The sequence below is a fragment of the Neocloeon triangulifer genome, unplaced genomic scaffold (genome assembly GCF_031216515.1).
Source record: "Neocloeon triangulifer isolate White Clay Creek 2 clone unplaced genomic scaffold, ASM3121651v1 ptg000014l, whole genome shotgun sequence".
NCBI lineage: Eukaryota > Metazoa > Arthropoda > Insecta > Ephemeroptera > Baetidae > Neocloeon > Neocloeon triangulifer.
In genome coordinates this window covers 28,188,999-28,209,495 of record NW_026775556.1, presented here as the reverse complement: position 1 = coordinate 28,209,495, position 20,497 = coordinate 28,188,999, and the positions used below count along the sequence as shown (strand labels likewise).

Sequence of the window (20,497 nt, the reverse complement as noted above, 5' to 3'; positions counted from 1 at the left end):
ATAACAATGAAATTTATCAAATATTACAAATCATAATTATTGAGTTTGACCCGAAATTATCGAAAAAAATAATAATTAAAAAAAAAAATGTAAGTCTGCTTGCATTTTTTCATTCAGTTTGATTTATAAAGGAAGTGTGAGTAAAAAACATAATATTAAGTTTCAATTTTCTTTTGCACTGGTATCAAATTGTCATTGAATCAATATTATTAATTTTGAATATTATTTTATTCTATTTATCACTATTACCAAAAACTATAATTGAAGTACAAAACTAGAGGCTCAAACCCATAGATAACAGTGGGAACACAATACATACTTATTGGCTGGAAGGGCTTGGACTATAAAGAAAAAGAAAAATATGTTTTTGAATTGATAGAACAATATAAAATTGTACCAAATATTAAAAATAAATAAATTGATGAAAATTGAGTTAAACATTAAAATAAATGTAATTCATTCTTAATCATTTAAAATGATATTTATAATGCACTATTTAAAAAAATTTTAATAAATTATTCGTAAAATATTTAATTTTTCTATTAAAGTTTTGTGTAGAAAAGCTGGCGAGAGATGCGAGCGGAGCCCAATGATTCGTATACGGACATTGGTGCGCGGTCCCCACCTCGTCGGCGCAGAGCACGCGGCCGTGGTTGGCTCTCCGGCCATGATGGTAGGAGGGACTTGGGGCGGCTCTCGCTGCTCCGCACGCCTGGCGGCCGCGGCAGCAGCAGCGGCCGGCAGTACGGCAGTAGTCGAACTCGACAGTGAGCAACGCCAGGTCGCTTCCGAACAGTCGCTCGTCGCGCGCGCTCCTCGCACGCACCCCAGCCCCGCAGCTGCAGCCACCGAGAGGGACAGAAAGAAAGATCAAAAGAGCTGCAGCCTCAGCTTGGTTCGCTCTGCTCGTTTGCGCGAGCGACCGAGCCACGGACAGACAGTGAGAGACGGTTTGTGTCCAGTGTAGTGCAATTGCCGCCAAAGTGTTTTGTGGGGTGTACTGGGAAGGGTCGTCGCGACCCTCCCCGCTCGGCACGGCCGCCGGCCACCACCACCACCACCTGGGCAGCACGATCCTCGAGCCGCAGGCCCTCAGCACCCCTGCGTCGCAGCAGCCGTGCTCCGAGGACGAAGGCAGTCCCGGCGTCGAGACACCGCCGTCCGACCACATGCTGACCGCCATGGAGGCGTCCAGTCCGGACCTGAAACCGCACCACCTGCACCAGCACTACGGCGGCCTCTCGCTGGGCGCCATGCAGCAGCCCATGGGCCACCACCACTCGATGCAGGGCGGCCAGCAGATGGGCCAGCAGGCCACGGCCGCCAGCAAGGCGGCGCAGAACGCCGACCGCGTCAAGCGGCCGATGAACGCGTTCATGGTGTGGTCGCGCGGCCAGCGCCGCAAGATGGCCCAGGAGAACCCCAAGATGCACAACTCGGAGATCAGCAAGCGGCTGGGCGCCGAGTGGAAGTTGCTGAGCGAGACCGAGAAGCGGCCGTTCATCGACGAGGCCAAGCGGCTGCGGGCCGTCCACATGAAGGAACACCCCGACTACAAGTACCGGCCGCGCCGCAAGACCAAGACCCTGATGAAGAAGGACAAGTACCCGGCGATGGCCGGCTCCGGGGGGCCGGCGGGCGGGCAGGCGCCGGGCGCGACGGCGCTGAGCGCGTCCGAGCGCCAGAGCGCGCAGCAGGCCGGACAGCAGCTGGGCGGCGGCGGCGGCGGGTCGGCGTCGTCCGGCTCGCGCGGCGACATGTACGCGCAGATGCCGAACGGCTACATGCCGAACGGGTACGCGGCGGCCGCGGCGGCCATGATGTCGCACCACGAGTCGGCCGCCAGCTACCAGTACCAGCACCACATGGGCAGTCCGAACGGCCTGTCGTACCACCACCGGGCGTACGACGTGCAGATGCACCACCAGTCGATGCCGGCGTACATGAACGGCTCCGGCTACATGTACCCGTCGTCCAACTCGTCCGGCGCCGGCTCGCCGCTGTACATGCAGCAGCCGCTGAGCATCGGCGCGCCGCAGATGTCGCACTCGCCGACCAGCGTCAGCAGCATCAAGTCGGAGCCGCACAGTCCCGGCGGCCCGGCCGGCGGCGGCGGCGGCTCCACCAACGTGTCCAGCAACAACAACGGGCCCATCAAGCGCGAGCCGAGCAACCCGTCGGCGCAGTCGGCCGCCCTGCTGGCCGCCGGCTACGGCCAGCCGCAGCAGCAGCCGCAGCAGCAGGGCGACCTGCGCCAGATGATCTCGATGTATCTGCCCGGCAGCGAGGCCGTCGAGCACCAGAACCGGCTGATGCAGCACTACGCGGCCGCCCAGCAGCACGCGGCCCTCCAGCACCAGCAGCAACACTCGCCCGGCGAGCCCATGGCCCTGCAGCAGCCCTCGACGCCCACCCCGACGCAAGCCGGTATGCATCACCACCACACGCCGCTCGCAGCGTTGGCGCACATGTAGTGCGTCAATCGCTGCCCTCGGCGTTTCTTTTACCACAAAAATCAAATCAAATTTTCACTGTCGCTATTTTCAGTAACGTTCAAAAAGTCGCGAAAAATCACCCTTAATTCGAGCCAAAATCTTGCCTGCCTCTTCAATTTAATCAAAAAATTTATTTTCGAAAGACCTATTTTATTCAGTTTTTCGTTATGATTTAGAAATATTTATAACTGCTTTTTCTCGGTATCATTCCGAATAACTTTTTGCTCGGTTTATATCGCAAGAGCAATCGAGTGCAACCGCTACTCTCTTTTTTTTACCCTTTCTGTGTCAGCGTCCTTTGCCGTCATTCTCTCTTGATTTTTTCTCGCCTTTCCCGATGGCAGACGCCGATAAGCAGGATCAACAAAATCGTGCGTGACTCGTGATATTAGCGCTCAAAAGTCTAAACGCACCAAGATTGAAATCTGCGGCGGCCGATTGCTCATTTCGTTTCGTCACTCACTTAGCATTCACACGATCTAATTTGCGGAGATTTTAATGCTAGATAATTAAAACCGTTTGTTTCACCGCGAGTTTCATTCTCTCGTATTTTCATGATCTGATTTCGGGCGCAATCACCATCAAAGCGGCAGAATTGCGCGCAATTACACCAACCCTTGTATTCTTTTTCCAGCACTAATGACTTAATTTGCCGCGTTATTTCGTTAAAAGATAAGGGCTGATGTGGCAGGCAAGAGCGCGCTCAGAGACACGCGAGCAAAAGCACCGCCGGTGATATTTATTTCGCGCACACTCTTTTCTCTCTCGCACTCGGAAAAAAAAAATACATACAACCCTCTCAAAGTAGTACCTGTAAAAAGGCTGTAATTACACAAATCTGCCGCGCGGAATTATATAAAAAATAAATTTGGACTCGTTTTTTTTTTTAAATCCTTAGAATTCTGCTCTCCTTTGAGCGCGGTTCTTTGAAGATTCTGGAAATTTGCTTTTATTTACATTTTTTTTCTTAATTAAAAAGTTCTTTGTTTTTATTCGCCTTTTATAATTTCAGTTTGTTTTATGGTTTTGTTTTGTTTGTTGCGCAGGCGGGAGATGATGGACCGATGCAGGGAGCCACGAGGAGGAGGACGAGGACGATGATGATGGGTATCTCTGCACTGATCAACAGCAATTAGGGGACTATCAGCATCAGCAGTATTAGCCGAGCAGCAGCGCGGCCGCCTCGCCTGTGCCACGGCCCTCACCCACCGCCACAAAGTGACTCTTTCCCCGCGGACTCTCGTAAATTCGTATTAATTCACACTCACTACTCTGCTCGCATGTTATGTTAAAGAAATTTGCGTTTTGCCAGCCCCGATCGTATACGAGCGCGCGTTTTCACACATTATTATTATTATTATAGCGGATTAGGGGCAGCGAGCGATTTTTATCTGCGCGCGCACGCGAGTCCATAATTTATTAACGTGCATATCACAGATTATTAATCTACTTGCGAGAGGTGTTGAAACATGCGATTTGTAAATAAAAATACAAATTAGAAGAAGAAAAGGAACGAACGAACGCCCGAAAACGATTTTGTGTATTTCTTTCGACCCGCTGAGATAAACAAACATACGAGAAAGGCTCAAAACTATTAATTGTCCCCTCCGTACCGAATGTAGCTCCCTAAGTCACACATTTTTAATATACCCATCGTCACTCGACTGCTGAGATTTGTTGTTAATTAATATAATTCATCCATACCAAACTGATCAGAGTAGTTTTAATTAATTAATTTTTGAATAAATTTGTCTTCTTCATTTCGAATGCTGTCTCTGTTTTTGATTCTTTGTGTACATAAGAGTACAATTTCGACGCAGAGCAAGATTAATTCCTTATTTATTATTTGAGCGTAAATTCTATATGTTTGTCTTTCCCCGAAACTATATTTAAAGAGACCACAGAGGCCATAAGTTTACTCACGCAGAAATTTGGATCGAGGTGTTATGTTTTATGTCGATTTTCAAAATGAAGGCCATAATAATTTTAGTCATCTCTCACCTACAAATCACATTATTATATATATTAATTGATAAAATTTATTTGAACAGATAGTTTGTGTAATTATTGTAAAGAAGATAATTATTATTATTATATAACTCTAGGTTGAAACAACGAGACATCAAATTGATGTCTCGGTGTAGTTTTCAAATACCACAGGCGTTCCTATTAAAATATTGACGACAAAATCAGAAAATCTGATTGAAAAATAATATAAAATCTTGTTCAAAAATTATAATTTGCTCCAGCCATCCGACTTCTTTTCATTTGTATACACAGAAATGGGGCAAAATTGAGAGAGCGAGAGAGAAATTGATGAAATAATACAATTAATTTCCTGTCTGTTGCAAAAAACGTGGTGATTCTTATTATTTTTCTAATAAACTAGGCGCCCAACTGCACAAACATTGTGAATGTATGTGATTTTGTTGATAAATCTGCGACCGACGAGATTGGAAAGTAATTGGAAAAAAACGAGCTGTCAAATGTGTTGGTGAATTGAATGGACAGACACTTGTAAATATTGTGCAAAAATACAAAAAAAAATCCAACTGCTGTCACACACTCTCATCATGTGTTATTATATTCTGAATGATCGCGATTTTGTCTCGAAAAATTGTTATGAAATTAGTTTTCTCATGTGAAAAATTGAGAAATTTGATGTTATCAATTCCTTCTCATCAGCACACACAAAAACATACGAATTTTAAAATGAGATCGATGAAAGAAAGAAAGAAAGAAAGTTGTGCGCAAGAAAACAGTGACATATATACAAATGCGACAAAAATGCTGTTTCGTTTGCTATAGTGTTTTGTATAGAAAAAAATCTACCGTCTAAATATATACATAATCATTACAATTAAAAAAAGAAACATTGAATTTTATTTCAAAATTTCACAAATTCATACAATTCTGAATGAGAAAAAAAATTATTTCTTTTTTATATAAAAAAATTCTTGGAATAAATTTAACCGTTTATCAGCGTGGCAGCTCGAAGAGGAGTTTTTCCCCTGCATGCGCGCCGTCGGTCCGTGATGCTGCTGATGGTTTTTCTCTCTTGGAGCACCCAGAGTTGCCGGTCGTACTACAAAAAGTGCTGACTAGGGACTTAACCGTTAGAGAATCTCACTCGAAAAATATCTTGATTGCTTTCAGATATAGGAAGGAAAACAGCGCACTGCGCGGCTGCACACATTTATGCTCTTCAGCTTTTCACGTGAATCAAATTCCCAGCGCCTGTGAAATTCGGACGGATCTGGAGTGAAGATTTGGAAATGTTTTAAAAAGAGCTGCTCCAGTGAGAAGAATTAGCTGGGAAATTAAAATTAATTTCATTAAAAGACCAATATAATTATGCAACTAAATAAATGCTTATATGATTTTCTTATGTTAACATATTATTAATATAAATATTTTTATATAAATTATGTAATTATTTTATTAATTTAATTATTTGACATTTTCATATAATAAATTGGGATATAGTTTTTTTTTTTTAATTTTTAAATGTGTAAAAACTATTTATTACAGAAGATTTTAAGTTTAAGATTTATTTAATATTTTTGTAAAACTTGAGCAATTATTAAACTTTTTCCAAAAAGGATTTTGGCAGCATTGAGTTGACGTCTTATCCACTGATAATTTTGATATATTTCTAAATACTTAAAATTATAAAATTAAAAGTATGAGAGCTTGCTTCATCCCAAACCCAAACCAAATGATTTAGATTTGAATATAATTTTAATTATTGTAGTAATTGTAATTTCAATTATTGTAATTGGAATTCTTAAAACCAACAAAACAATTCTTTCAGATCATTTATTTATTTTTAGTAATTTAACATTAGCCAATTTTCCTCATTCAAATTTCCTAGATTTTCCTTATTTGCTCCTTTTTTTTTGTCAAAAATGTCAATTGAATTTCACGTGAAACATGAAGCGTTTTATGACGCATGCATGTTGGTCGCCGCCCAGCTTTTCGCTTTAATTTTGTTTGCATGACCCGAGACCCCGCGACGGCCGGCAAATCGTGCCCGTGCAGCACCCATGGCTTTTAAATGCGCAGCTCCTTTGAAACGGTTTATCCGCCGAAAAGTCTGGCAGCTCCATGAGTGATTGACGCAAATGCCGTCGCATTAGAGAGGCTCGAATTTCAGAGATGCTGATTGTTTCTTTTCGAAGGTGAAACTTTCTCAATTAAGCACTGCAGAGAGTCATGACGTCAGCTCGACACCAGCAAAATCACGACTGCGCCTCTCTTATATTTTCCTCGACTCGCCGAGTCTCTTTTATTTTTCGAGTCGAGGAGGAGAAAAATCCAGAGGCACTTCATCAAATCGTCGTAATATGCCGCGTTGTGCGCGGCGCGAGAAATCCCAAATATTTGCTCAGCGAGTTAGGAGCGTCGAGTGTTGGCCACGGCAGACCTGCCAACTTCTTGGGCAAACTTCTTTCGGCCCGGCAATAAAATCATGTGTTTGTCCCTCCAGTTATTATACAATATTTGTCTTTTTTCGAAACAGTGACACATGCACCTTTTGTTATGTTGTGTGTGTTTTTTTTCTTCCATGTATATCGGCCGCAAACATGCCCAGCAATTATAATGCGCGCCAGATGCTGTCTTGAGAAATTTTAACGAGCCGTGGGATTTTCTCACTTGTCAGCTTGTTTGCTGTTCTAGTTGATTTTCACCTCGAATTTGTCAGTTTTGACTTAACATTTTTCATTGCCATTTTAGAGAATTTACGTTTTGAACATTAATTATTTACCTGGACTTAAGTTACAAATATTTTTTTATTATTTGTGTATAAATTCTAGGCCAGTAATATATCAATTTCTCAAAAAATTTTAAATATTAAACGCATCTTAAATTGTCCTGTCCACAGAAAAAAATTCAAAATTTTCACAATCAGGAAATTATTACGAAAAATTGTGTGCCCGAATATTGATCAAAAACTTTGTATTTCTATAGCAATTGTTTTTATCTATTTATCATAGATGGCTTCAAAATAAATGTATGCAAATTTCATTTTCATTTCTGGTGCATGCATAAATAAAATACAAAACATTATCTTTCAACAGGCATGAACTGCGTGAACTTAATTTACGCAGGAATAAAACATTGCATTAAAAATCTCGCTTTAATTATAGGTGATTAAATAAAGAAATAAAAAACAAATAATTTGAAATTTACCCTTCAGAGTTTGAGAGCAGTTAAATTCAAACTGTTTGATAAGCAGAATTTACTAATTGGGCCCCAATTAAAAAGCAACTAAAGTTTTAATTTAATAAAATTATATTTAAAAAAAATGTAAATTTTACAATACTATTAATTGATATTAATATTAGTTAAAATTTTATTTTATATTATTTTATAGAATTAAATATTAATTACTTTAATTTATTTATTCCTTATATATTACTTTCTTTGTTTAAAGTTAATTATATATTAATAATTATTGTATTTTTTTTGTGACAACTAATAAAGAAAACACATCAAGAAACTATTTATTTTGCATGGTTGGTGATTATCTTGATTGAGGTTCATCCCTAATGAGTAGACTTTGAGCATAATTTCAGGTTGAAATTCAAATTACCATTGTAATATTTAATTCTTATTATATCAAAAATAAAGGAAGTGAGAAAGGAAAATAATGAACTTTATTTAAGAGCGAAATTAATTTTGGTTTTATCTTTGGTCTCATAATTAATCATTTCTTGTATAAAATTCAAGTTAATTAACATCAATTGTACAAAAATGATTGCAAAATTATTTCTTATTTGTTTTTAAACAATTAAAAAAAGTGATGTAATGGTTGGGTAATTTTCGTCATGAAAAAACGCAACATCATTTAGTTTTAATTTTACGACTTATTTTGCGTGCCGGGCACTGAACGCAATCCAGCGTGTCCAATCACATTGTTATCTCTCCTGCTATAGTATGAAAAAAACATATAGACCAGGAAAATAGAATATGGGATATATTTACAGGAGGAAATGGTCGTTTCGCCCCTGTGACTGAGTGCGAAAGTCGGTCAATGACGCTCGCTCGCGGGATCCGGCATTATTCGAGCGCGTCCAGAAACAACTGCATTATGACGATGATTTTATTTATATATTTATTTCGGCGGAGCAGCGAGAAAGAATGAAAATTCCTTTCCGTATCACAGGCGGCGGCCGCGGCCGCTCCCCCAGCAGCCCCCGGTGCACGCAGCACCCTTGAGGCCTCCACATCCTCCCCTTTGTACCTCTGCACAGCCACCTGGTCACCCCTGTCAACCGCCGTCATGAATTATTCATGAAAAGAAAGAGACGTGCAGAGCTGGCGCGCCGATGCCTCCCCCCGACCCTCACTCCAAATCTTTTCAATAGCCGCAATCTCGGCGGTCTTGACTTCGACTCTGGATAGGTCGCAAACAGCCTCTCTTTCGCCGCTGCATAGTAATCAGTCGTGCAGCCGTATGCAGATCTTACGTGACCTCTTTTTGTCCCCGGAGCACAGGACGGACACGTCACTTCCTTCCTCGCCGCAGCCGCGTCCATTGTTCTTGCAGCTTTCTTCGCAGATTCCGCCAGAGGAAAACACCAAGATCGCTCGCATGTGCGCAATATTTTCCTAAGAAAATATACAAAAATTGCGTTGAAACTGATAGGGAATTAAAAAAAATATTAAGGAAAAACGTCTATTTTCAATTGAATGGCAAAAATCTGCGTAATATCTTTTTTTTAAATATTATTCTTTTCTACAAGTTTTAATCTCCTTTGATCTTTGCTAATCTTGCGTCTAATCCAATTTTGTAAGAAAGAAGCATAATTAAGTCGTCATTGAAGAAAATTTTAACTAGTACATTTAATAAAATCAATAAATTTTAAATTAAAAACATTTCGCATTGAATCTTAACTTTTAAATAATTTTTTTTTAATAATTATAATTTTATAATTTAATTTTTTTTAATCCTCAAAATTTAGTTGAAACACTCACTATATATTAAAAAAAAAAAATTTGTAATTAGCAATATAGAGATTAATCTTTATATATATAAAACACTTTCCCGCATAATATTTGCCATGAACACCGCTCATAAGTTCATATTCTGTCGTTCTGGGGACCTTGATATAAAACACTCATAATTGCGATCCATTTAATCATTAAATATAACACAAAAATTAATTACAAATTTTTTGAAACATCATGTTTAGCTGCATCCTTGCCGTAATTATATAATTTATTCTTAATCTTCATTTCATAATTTTGTTATGAGTAATGAGTCATTATGATGTCAAATATTTTAATATCAAGTGATGTCATTTCTTTTATATATATATTTTTTTTTTTTTTTTAGTTTATTCAAATTGTAAAATTAAGTCTTACAAAAGACTGAAGAGAAAAAGTATATGAAGCAGATTTTATTTTATTTGTGGAGTACATTAACAACAAATTTTCAAAAATAATATATTAATAAAAATTCATATTGGTAGTAAAATTTTGAAGATCAGTAGATTTTGGTTATGTTTTTGAAAAATTTAGGTAAAAAATTAAATTTTTTTAAAGGGAATGCGCGAAATTAGATTAGGGGAAATTAAATGTATTCCAACTGGTTGATTAAATTGTTTTCAAATTTCATGTAGGTCAATTTACTTGATCACCTATTTGAAAATTTTTTTTTTTTTTAAATACAATAATTATAGGCGATTTGAATTTAAAATCCGCTTTTCGATGGATTTTTGTGAGTTGTTTATTGTTTCAGAAAAAAAATATCCTGCTCTACGTCATGTTTCGAGGAAAAGCCAATTTTAAATTCAAATCACAATGAATCAACCCTCGATCGTGAAATTCTACCACAAAAATAATTTTATAATTATATCATTTGGATCTCATCATACACACCGTGTCATTTTAGTTCCATCAGAACGAACACTTTATTGATACTTTTATACAAGTGCATATTATCCTCCTAATAACAAAAAAGCGCACCTAGATTCAAATCACGCAGGGACAAAGCCAAATCGCACGCTGCATTGAGCAAAGTAAAAAAGAGCTAGAATATATTAAAGCGCGATTCTTTCCCTTAGCGGAGAGAGGGTCAAACACATGTTTACATCGCGCGGATAATAAATTACATTATGCTGCAATATTATATATGATCGGACAGATTCGGCTGTCCAAATCAATTAGAGCAGCTGCAAGCAACGGCCGCGCACTCTTTTTCTGCTGCGCGATGTGTGTCGGCATAAATAATTAAAGTATGCAGGGTGATAATTGCACGCCACTTGACACCGCACAATGAGAATCGTAAAAGGATTTGGACGCGATATTACATTATGCATTAGGAACCCGTTTTCGAGAGGGTGTTCAAATTGCGTTCTAATAGCCAACTCTTTATTTCCATTCATTACGCTGATCCCTTGTGTTTAGCAAAGAGAGTTGCGCGTCTCATCACGCACGCGGACCACCCCCTCGATCTGCAACAATGTGTGCGCGTCTCGCGTGTGTGTGTACATTTGATCAGACCACTAATTTAATTCAAAGAGATCTAAACCCAATTTTCACACCCCACCCTCTCGATCGAAAAAGCTCTGCGTGCCGCGCCAATCTTGATCACCCCCACCGTGCCAGAGAGGAAATTTAATTATCGCCCATGTATACGTTTTCTTTCTCGTCGGCGGACCACCCCTGAAATTGAGCGTTTGATTTTGATTTGATTTTCAATTTGGATGATGAATTTTGTATTAGTTTAAATAAATACAAATATAAATTTTTCCCTTTGCCCTAAGCTACGGGTTTTTTCTCTAAATTTTAATTTTAGACCTGACATGTTCTAAAGATTACTGTTAATATTCTTGTCTATAACAGAACAACAATAAAATTGAATTGAATTGAATTGAAAGTAAATAATTGTAAAGTAATGTAATTAAAATAAAAAAAATTAAAAAAGTCCAAGAGGCTAAAATGGTACGAATCTGCGTTCTGAGAGATTTTATTATAGATCAAAAGACTATTTTCAGATTATTTCCAGAGAAAATAGAAACAATGAATATTTCTATATAAGAAATGTTAATTGAGGAATCTGAAAAACAAATAAATTTATTTCGCAGATTATTGTTAGTGTGCGTGTTGTGTTGTAAAGTGTAAAGCAGTTTCAGTGGTTAATTTTTTAAGAGGTTTTTCCGTTGGATTTACTGAAACTGTGGCTTTAAAGAATGGAATATACGAACCAAACTTTTGACTTTTAATTGAGAAATTAATTTTTAAAAATGTCTCAAAAAGTAATATTTTAGAGTCACAAAAAAATCAAAATTTCAATTAAAACTCGGAAAATTAGGGTATACTGAGCAACATAATTGGTCTTTGAGACATTTAAAAAAATTAATTTCACAATTAAAAGTCAAAATTTGGATTTGTATATTCCATTCTTTAAAGACCAAGTGTTTCTCGCAGTTTCAGTAAATCCACGGAAAAACCTCTTAAAAAATTAATTTATATTAAGTTTCCATCTGTTATGTTTAATCCATATGAATTAAACCTTTTATAAAATTTCACAAGCACATTAAAATATATTGCAAATAAATAAAATTTAAATGAATAGCTGAATTATTTGTATGCAAATACTGCTCTACCCTTTATTAATGTGACTGTGATGTACTTTTAATAATCTCTTTTCCTCCAGCCGGTTTGGAGTAAAAGAAAATAGGTGACTTTACTAGGTACAATAAAAATGAAATACAACTTTTCCGTGCGCGACTTTTTATTGCAAACACATCCTCGCGCGGCCCGGCTAATTCGAAAAATGGTGTGCGCGAGCCGAGAGATCGAGAGAGCAGCGCGGCTCATGCTTTTTATGACGTTTATGGCTGTTAAAATAGTTTTGTGAACACTCGTAAAGCACGCCACACGAGAGCTGGAAACGGAACAAAAAGCGCGCCTCCTTCTTATTTTCTCTCTGTCGGGAAATCTTGCGGAGGAAATATAAAGTTGGGAACTTCTCTTACTTAATCTGCTAATTTATGGTAATGTTTTAAAATATTACATCAAAATAAACATTAAAAAAGCGCCTTGGCCGCGCATCATAATAAAATTTAATTAACAAATTCTTTTGAAGCTTACCGAGAGCATATAACACACACATGGGCTAAAGTGAGAGACCCGACCTGAGAGCGCAGAAAGTCGTAACATTATATGAAGTGTTCCCCGCGCACTGCACACCCAAGAAATGACGAGCTTTTCCCCAGCAGGTGACTCACCTTTCGCACTAATGCACTTTGAATTAGCAAGGAAATACATGGCAAGACTCAAAAGAGATCAAATAAATATATACCGCATGGCTATATCGAAATAAACGTAAGGTTTTCTTTTTTATTATTATTTTTATTTTTTTGGTAATTTTCAATAATTATGAACTTAATGCAGTGGTTTACAAAAAAAATGATAGATTTAGATTTCAGATCTTGAAAATTTAAAATGATTTATATTATTCCTGGAGTGCATTCAATAGATAGACGGAGTAACAAATCGTGAAAGAACCGTTCAATTTTTTTTTTTTTAAAGTTAAAGATCCACTCCAGTCAAGTGTATTGCTCTCTATTCTGAAAGATTGCTAAATTTCGAGTTTATCTTGTGAAAACACTATTTAAAAATTCCAAACCGTAGCGTCTCAATCAAAAGAAATTAACCTAAATACGAATGATTCGCGCGAAAAACGTGTGAGAATTGAGTGGCCAATCAGATCCATCAGTTTTGTCCAAAAACTACAGAATTTGGTCACATTGGCGCTGCGATCGCTGATTTTGCCACTAATGCCCCAAGGCGCTGCAGAAAACTTGGAAAAATCAGCGATCGCAGCGCCAATGTGACCAAATTCTGTAGTTTTTGTACAAAACTGATGGATCTGATTGGCTACTCAATTCTCACACGTTTTTCGCGCGAATCACTCGTTTTTTGATTGAGACGCAACGGTTTGGAATTTTAAATAGTGGTTTCACAAAATATACTCGAAATTTAACAATCTTTCAGAAAAAAGATAAATACAAATGACCGGTGAAGATCTTTAAAATAAATTGTGTCTAGCCGCTGTTTATATAAATGTGTATAACTTAAAAATAAAAAACATAAAATTATACATCCCCTTGGACATTTGATATTTATATAATTTATAATTGTTTTAGTTCAACAAATTTAAAATAATTTTAATTATACAAAAAGTAAAAATTGAAATAGAATTATAAATAAATGTTTTAATAATTGTTTAATCATCATAAATTATTTAAATAAAAGTTCAAATTATTTTAGTTACAGTAATAAATTTTAAATTAAATAAGTCAACCAGAACAAAGAGAACTTTTTGGAAAGAAAAACTTTTTTATTTTTTATTTTTTTCGCCGTCCTAGGTGGGCTCACATAATTGTTTCGGGTCGGGGACTGCTTTGGCAGTGATATTTTTTTACTGTACATGGGAGAGCTGCAAACAACAAACTGCATCTGTCGGTTGCTCACATTCAGTGGCTGCTGTGCCGGTTGCGGCGCAATCAATATTTTATATCGGGCGGCCGAGAGAGCTGCTGCTCGACCGAAAGAGAAAGATGATGGTTGAAATAATAAAGGTAAGCGAGCGAGTGGAGCAGTAGACAGGGGTACCAGTTGGGGTTGATGAAAAATTTCACGGCTAATGCGACATTCGCGTGCTCGAGTCTCTCCCCGCGCCAACCATCATATATACATTTTCCTCCTGCGAGTTGCAGCTCTGGTTTTTTTTTAATGCGTCTCGGCCAGCGGCTACGCCAGGAATTGTGCAATTAATTGTGCAATTCTCACTCGCGCTCGTGTTTGAATAATGAAGCGAGTGAGCGGCGAGCTTGCGAGTTCCGCGCTGCAAAAGCTGGGAGTTCCGCGCTGGGAAAATCGATGACCGGCGGCTCAGAGCGTGTGTTTTAGCAAATTAGCCCGCTCGCCAACTGGACGAGCGCGGCCTCGTTAATTCCTCGCTGCCTGTTCGATTTGTCGATTAATGCAAATAATGGAAGAGGTGCCCTTATGCTTGTGATTGGCCATCCTTTAAACCCATATCCAAATCAAATATAAATTTTAATCAATTTCTCGGAAACACACTTCATTATTTAAGATTTTTAACTATTCAAAATTTGAGAGCCTTTCATATGTTTCAAGTTGATTGAAGTAATTTCGTGTAATGAGGCTTGATGGATTTCTCATCTGTGAATTTTATCACATTTTTAATTAATTAATTTTTTAATACCATCCAAGTTATTGATCAAGAAATAACATTATAGAGTTTAAAAATAACAATTTTGATTTATGTATCATGAAACAATGCAAATGCTTGAAAATAATTTATTTATTTATTGCACAACAACAAAGATGATCCCTCTCAGATCCCTCTATGGATAGATTGTTCAGCAACATTTGATATATTTTTATAAAAATCCGTAGAGGAAGATATGTAAAAAAAAAAAAAAATAGGAAAATATCAATTTTTTTAAGATGCAACTAAATCTTTTTTTTTTAATTTTTGATAGAAAATTAAGAAATTTTTAATTTAACATAATATTGTGTAGCAAAAATCTCACTCAAATTTAATTTAACCGGCAAAAAAAATTCAATTCATAACACGACATAAACTCTGAAAATCTGAAGACAATTATTTAAGATTTTTAACTAGAATTTTAATTTCAAAATTTGAGAGCCTTTCAGATGTTTCAAGTTTCAAATTGATTGAAGTAATTTCGTGTAATGAGGCTTGATGGATTTGTCATCTTTGAATTTTAACAAATTTCTAATTAATTAATTTTTTAATACCATCCAAGTTATGGATCATGAAATAACATTGATAAACGGTTTCAACGGTATTAGAGTTTAAAAATAACAATTTTGATAATTTATGTATCATGAAATAATGCAAATGCTTGAAAATAATTAATTTATTTTTTGCACAACAACAAAGATGATATAGATAGATGGTTCAGCAACATTTGATATATATTTTTTATAAAAATCCGTAGAGAAATTGTTTAAAGATATAGAAAAAATAGGAATAATTTTAATTTTTTTTTTAAATGTAACTAAATCCTTTTTTTTTTTTAATTTTTGATAGAAATTTAAGAAATTTTCAACGTAACATAATATTGTGTAACAAAAATCTCAGTCATAAATTTAATTTGTGTCAATGAAAAGTCTTTTCCTCGTTACTTGAATTTGTACGTTTTAAGATTTTAAATTTTTATTTTAAAATGTGATGTTTTCAATTTAGCTGATTTTTTTTTATTTGGCTTGCTCATGAAATAGGGTCGCAGACCATGACCGAAACTGGTAGAGCCATTTGTTTTTTAATAAGAAAAAAAAACAATTTTCTGCAACGAGGAAAAGCCCGATTTCTTCATTTCCATGACCATCTCCTCGAGTGTCGACTTCTTCAAACAAATTTAATTTAACTGGAATAAAAAAAATTCAAATTTTAACTCTAAAAATCTGAAGACAAAAGGAGGAAGTGGTCAGTCACTCGTTTTATTTGTTCACAGTTATTGTTTCGACCATTGTCTTTTATTAACACATGCATAGTGCGAAATGAGTTAAAGACCGCGACGAGTTTGCTCGTCTTTTTTCACTTTTCAAGTGGTAAGTCGGACACTGACAAATTCGTGCCCGGCCATAAAGTTTAGAAAGTTGGTGGAAATTTTACACTTCACGGCTGTGGAAATAATTTTGATGATGCGTGCAGTGCTTCGGTCACAGCAGTGTGCGCACTGCCATTTTTCATGCCAACAAGTTTTGACCCTCGACGAAAAAATGAAGAGGACCTGGTCAGAAAACGCGCCACCGGAGAGCGAAGGGGCTGTAAATTCTCTCTTTTTGAAGGGGCTGCACTTTTTCACGCGTGAAGAACGAACGAACGAAACGAACGAGTCGTGTGAAAAATTCGTCGCCGCGCAGAACACATAACGCGTGAGAGGCGCGTACAAAGTTTACAGTTATATGGGTCGCTTTATATTTGGGCGAAAATTTGACCATTTCAAAAGCGTGAGAATTTTTATAACGGATTTTAATGGAAATTTAAAATGAGTTGCTTAATTTTATTTGGAATTCCCAATAATATTGTACATTTGAGTTTTCTCATTAAAAGATGTTTCCCTACCTGGAACCCTTAATGCTCGCCCCTGCGTGCTAAAACCATAAACCGGTACATGCATCTCTACCCCCTGAACATCCTCCTGCTCATTTTCCCGACGCTCCGCGCTATCTGGGGCGCGCAGGGGCTAAAAACTAAAGCGGCCCATCGCGTTCCGAGCGGCAAAAACGCACATGACAAGAGCACACGCACTTTTATCGCGAGTGTTGATCTTCCTCCGCACCAAATTTTATAATGCGCGGCGTTCCCTCCAGAGACTGCAATCAGCACAAAATATTTCACTGCCGAAACCCTTTTGCAAAGAAAATAGACACAGAGCAGGGGACAAAAATCAAAATCTTTTCCTTGTTCTTTAAACGTTCTCTTTGACGTGCAATTGCAATAAATTAAAAAAAAATACTTAATTCAACATTAGATTGTCTAGGAATTATATAAATAAAAACAATCAAGAAAGGCCTGATTTTAATTTTAGACCTAACATGTTCTAAAAACTACTGTTAATATTCTTGCCTAACAGAACAACAATAAAATTTAATTATTGAATTGAATTGAATTGCCCTCGCTGCAGACAAGATTTATTCGTGATCTCAATTTATTTATATTTTTAGCAAAAATTTATTTAATTATGGGTGTCTTTGATGAAGAAGAAAAGAAAGGAAAAGAAAATTACATATTATCCAATTCTGTTGAGACTTGAAAAAGCAATCAGACAAATTTATTTAATTTAATGTAAAATTTTATTAATTTTTCATGTAAATCTCTTTATTTTATCACCTTTTTATTCCATTAAATTAAATTTTCGCAAGAGTGTTTCCAGCATCAATGTTTGTGTTGATCATGTCTACAATATTAAGCAATAACTATAACAATGAGATAATAATTATCATTTTATTGCAACATTAAAAACCACGGAGAACTTCAATCTGTATATTTTTTATTGTTGGTCATTAATTAAGTTTAATGAAATAAATTTAATAAAAGAAAATATTATAAAGTGACTTTCCTTGGATTCACTAATTAATTTCGCTATACCTGATATAATTTGGCACGGTAGAATGCTTTCTATTTTTTTTCCTGTCTCGTCGTCGTGATGGGATTTCAATTACTCTGCACTGAATTGATTCTTTTTTGTGTGCAATTATTCACGAACGGTACTCTTTGCTGGGTGCACAAAAAGTACATTACATTCTTATTCAAAAAAATAATAAACTTAAAAACTCGTATCACCGACTGACGGATGCATGAAAAAATTTCGCCGCAGCCACAATTATATATAATTCGTGGCGTAATGAATGTCTCTCTTTGAAAAGCGCAGTCTGGCTCTTTGCATTTCCCGGCGCGCGCTATAAATTACCGAGGCTTTAAAATGAATGAGCTCTATAAAAAGAAAAATTAATTAAGGAATGGTCGCGCTCTTCATCCATGCAGCGGCCATGTTATCATTATTAATAAAACACACAGCGCAGAGAATATTAAAATATAAACGAGGAGAAAAAAGTCGGGAAAAAAGAAAAGGGCCTGGAGGGAACACACGACTAGCTGCCCATACACAAAACACACATATGCATGCACGCGAAAGGGCAAATTAACGGACGTTGTTTTATTCTCTCTCTCTTGGTCGGTCGGTCGAGTAAAAACCAGGAGCTCTTTCTGCTTTCAGGGCCAGAGAGCAGCAGCCCAGCCATGATCAGAGCGAGCAGCTCTACGGATTTTAAAACTCCTTTTTTTTTTCTTCCACTCGAATGTCGCAGCGATGAAATTTCATCCACACAGCACACGCATCCACCCATCATTCCTGTGCGCTACCAGCAGCAAACAAACCACCACCTGATCGCCCTTTCAAGGTTTCCAGCTGGAAATTGTGCGGAAAAAGCTTTGCTCTCTCTTTCACAACATCACATACGACGATTTGTTCTGTAAACAAGTTTGATGCTGATGACAAAATTGTCAGGGCAATCACCTCGAGGTTGGGAAAAATAAGTAATTTTTCTGCTGATATTGAAGATTTTTAGGTGAAAAAACTAAAACAATTATTCATTTTTTTTTTTTTTTTTATCAAAATTTAAAGTGCTTAAAAATGCTTTTGGGTGAATTTTCTATGTACAATTTTTTTGAAAATATGAGATTTTAGGAGAAATTCATTTAGTATTTCAAAATTTGTGATACAAAACTAGAAAAAAAAAATTTTTTTATCCTGATTAAAGTTTATCATGAAATCCACCTCAAGGGTCAACTCTAACAATTAAAGAAGCAACAAAAGAATAGCTTCATTTTCATTATTATTGATTATTATTATTATTGTTGTTTATTTGTCAAAATGTTATTTTTAGAGGCAATTTCGCTAAATGTACAAAAAAAATTTGATTTTGGAATTCACTAAAAACTCAATTTGGAACTGTAAAATGAAAATAAAATAAGAATGTATTCCAAGATAATTTTTTTTGTTCATTAAATGGATATAGAGAAGCTGTATATTTTTTTAATTTCCATGATGATTTTTTAAATAAAGTTTGAACCCAAAAATAAAAATAAAAATAATTAATTGGGTGGTGCCTTCTGTACCACCAATAAAGGGCACAGGCCTACAAGACTTTGTCTTGGCCTGACCCTAAATAAATGAAAAAAAAAAAAAAAATAATAATTTCTGAGTCTCTGAAAAAACTACCACATAAGAATATGAACATTTTGAGCTGCGGAGAAAAACTTAAAAGAGCGGCTGGCCTCTTATCCTGCACCGTGCGGGGAATGGAAGAGAGAATAGACGTGATCAAAAAGCAATTAATCAAACTCGGCGCGTAAAACAAAAAATTAATGAAAAATGAAATGTGGCGCGAGAGCGAGGCGAGAACGCCGACTTGTGTTTCTTTCTCGCGGAGAGCAGGGCCGCGGTTAAATAACAACTAATGAGGATGACGCGACAAAAATTTTCCGAGAATAATCCGCGCGGCCCCAAAGTGCGGCGCACACACGTGAAATTCAATTTCAAGTGCGAAGATACACGCAGCAAACACGACGAGCCTCGCACCTTCTCGTTTTAATGATGGCCCAATAATATACGATCTCACCATCATCAGAGTCAGTTGGAAAACAAAACAACAAAAAACTCCACACGTGTAAGAAATAATAATCGTTTCGATGGTAAGATCAGGAAGAAAATTGAAGGCATGCGCAATCGTTGGAAAACATGAAACACATTTTATGATGATGTTTTTGAAATTATGAAAAGTAAATTAAAAAAAATACATATAATTTATTTTGCAAAAAAAAAAAACTCGCAAGAAAGCTTAGAGCAAATGAACAAATTTGAAAGTTATTCAAATTAATTCATCTTATGAATTAAGCAAACTGGTTGATAGAAAACAAAATTAGTAGTTTTCTTTTGAAATTTCTAAAATTTCAAATTTGTTTAAAAGCTGTTCAGGGTAAGGAAGTTAAGAAAGTTATCAGCGAAGTAATTTTTTCAAACTGAATATTAATTTAGATTAATATTTATTAAATGATTTATTTCTACTCATAATTTTTATCCATTATATTGATATTGATTTTGAAAGCCAAATAATCGTGTTAGTTTCCAGTTTCTAATTAAATTTGAACGAAATTTTGTCAAGCAAAATATTTTCATATCCAGTATAAAGAAAATAATCACAAAGTTAACCCCATGGATAAAAAAAGGACATGACAAAAATGTTTTATTCAAAATTAAGCAAAGAAAATTACATGGTAACGCTCGAGGTGAATTTCATGAAAAATTGTAAAACCTTGTTGCAAAGAAAATATGAAAAAATAAAGGACAACTGACCCCAAAGGTGACCTGCGGTCTGCTGGTACTTTAAAAACCTAGGGTTTTGTTGTGTCCGAACTAAACCTA

At 36.7% G+C, this 20,497-nt stretch overlaps 1 protein-coding gene across 5 annotated transcripts in view; it reads left to right on the top strand.

Moving 5' to 3' along the window:
- Positions 1-20,497, top strand: part of LOC132200740 (transcription factor Sox-2-like) — a 232,605-nt gene that overhangs the window by 185,663 nt on the left and 26,445 nt on the right. The window contains exons 1-2 of one of the 5 annotated variants that reach the window (XM_059626415.1): positions 761-2,427; positions 3,542-5,355. The exons of 2 other annotated variants lie outside the window; for them this stretch is intronic. In XM_059626415.1, coding sequence (XP_059482398.1) covers positions 1,170-2,427; positions 3,542-3,552 — 1,269 coding nt within the window. In that variant the 5' untranslated portion in view covers positions 761-1,169 and the 3' untranslated portion in view covers positions 3,553-5,355. Of the gene's footprint in view, positions 1-548; positions 653-760; positions 2,428-3,541; positions 5,356-20,497 lie in introns of those variants that run through there. 2 more of the 5 variants (XR_009442188.1, XR_009442190.1) reach the window with 2 other exon arrangements.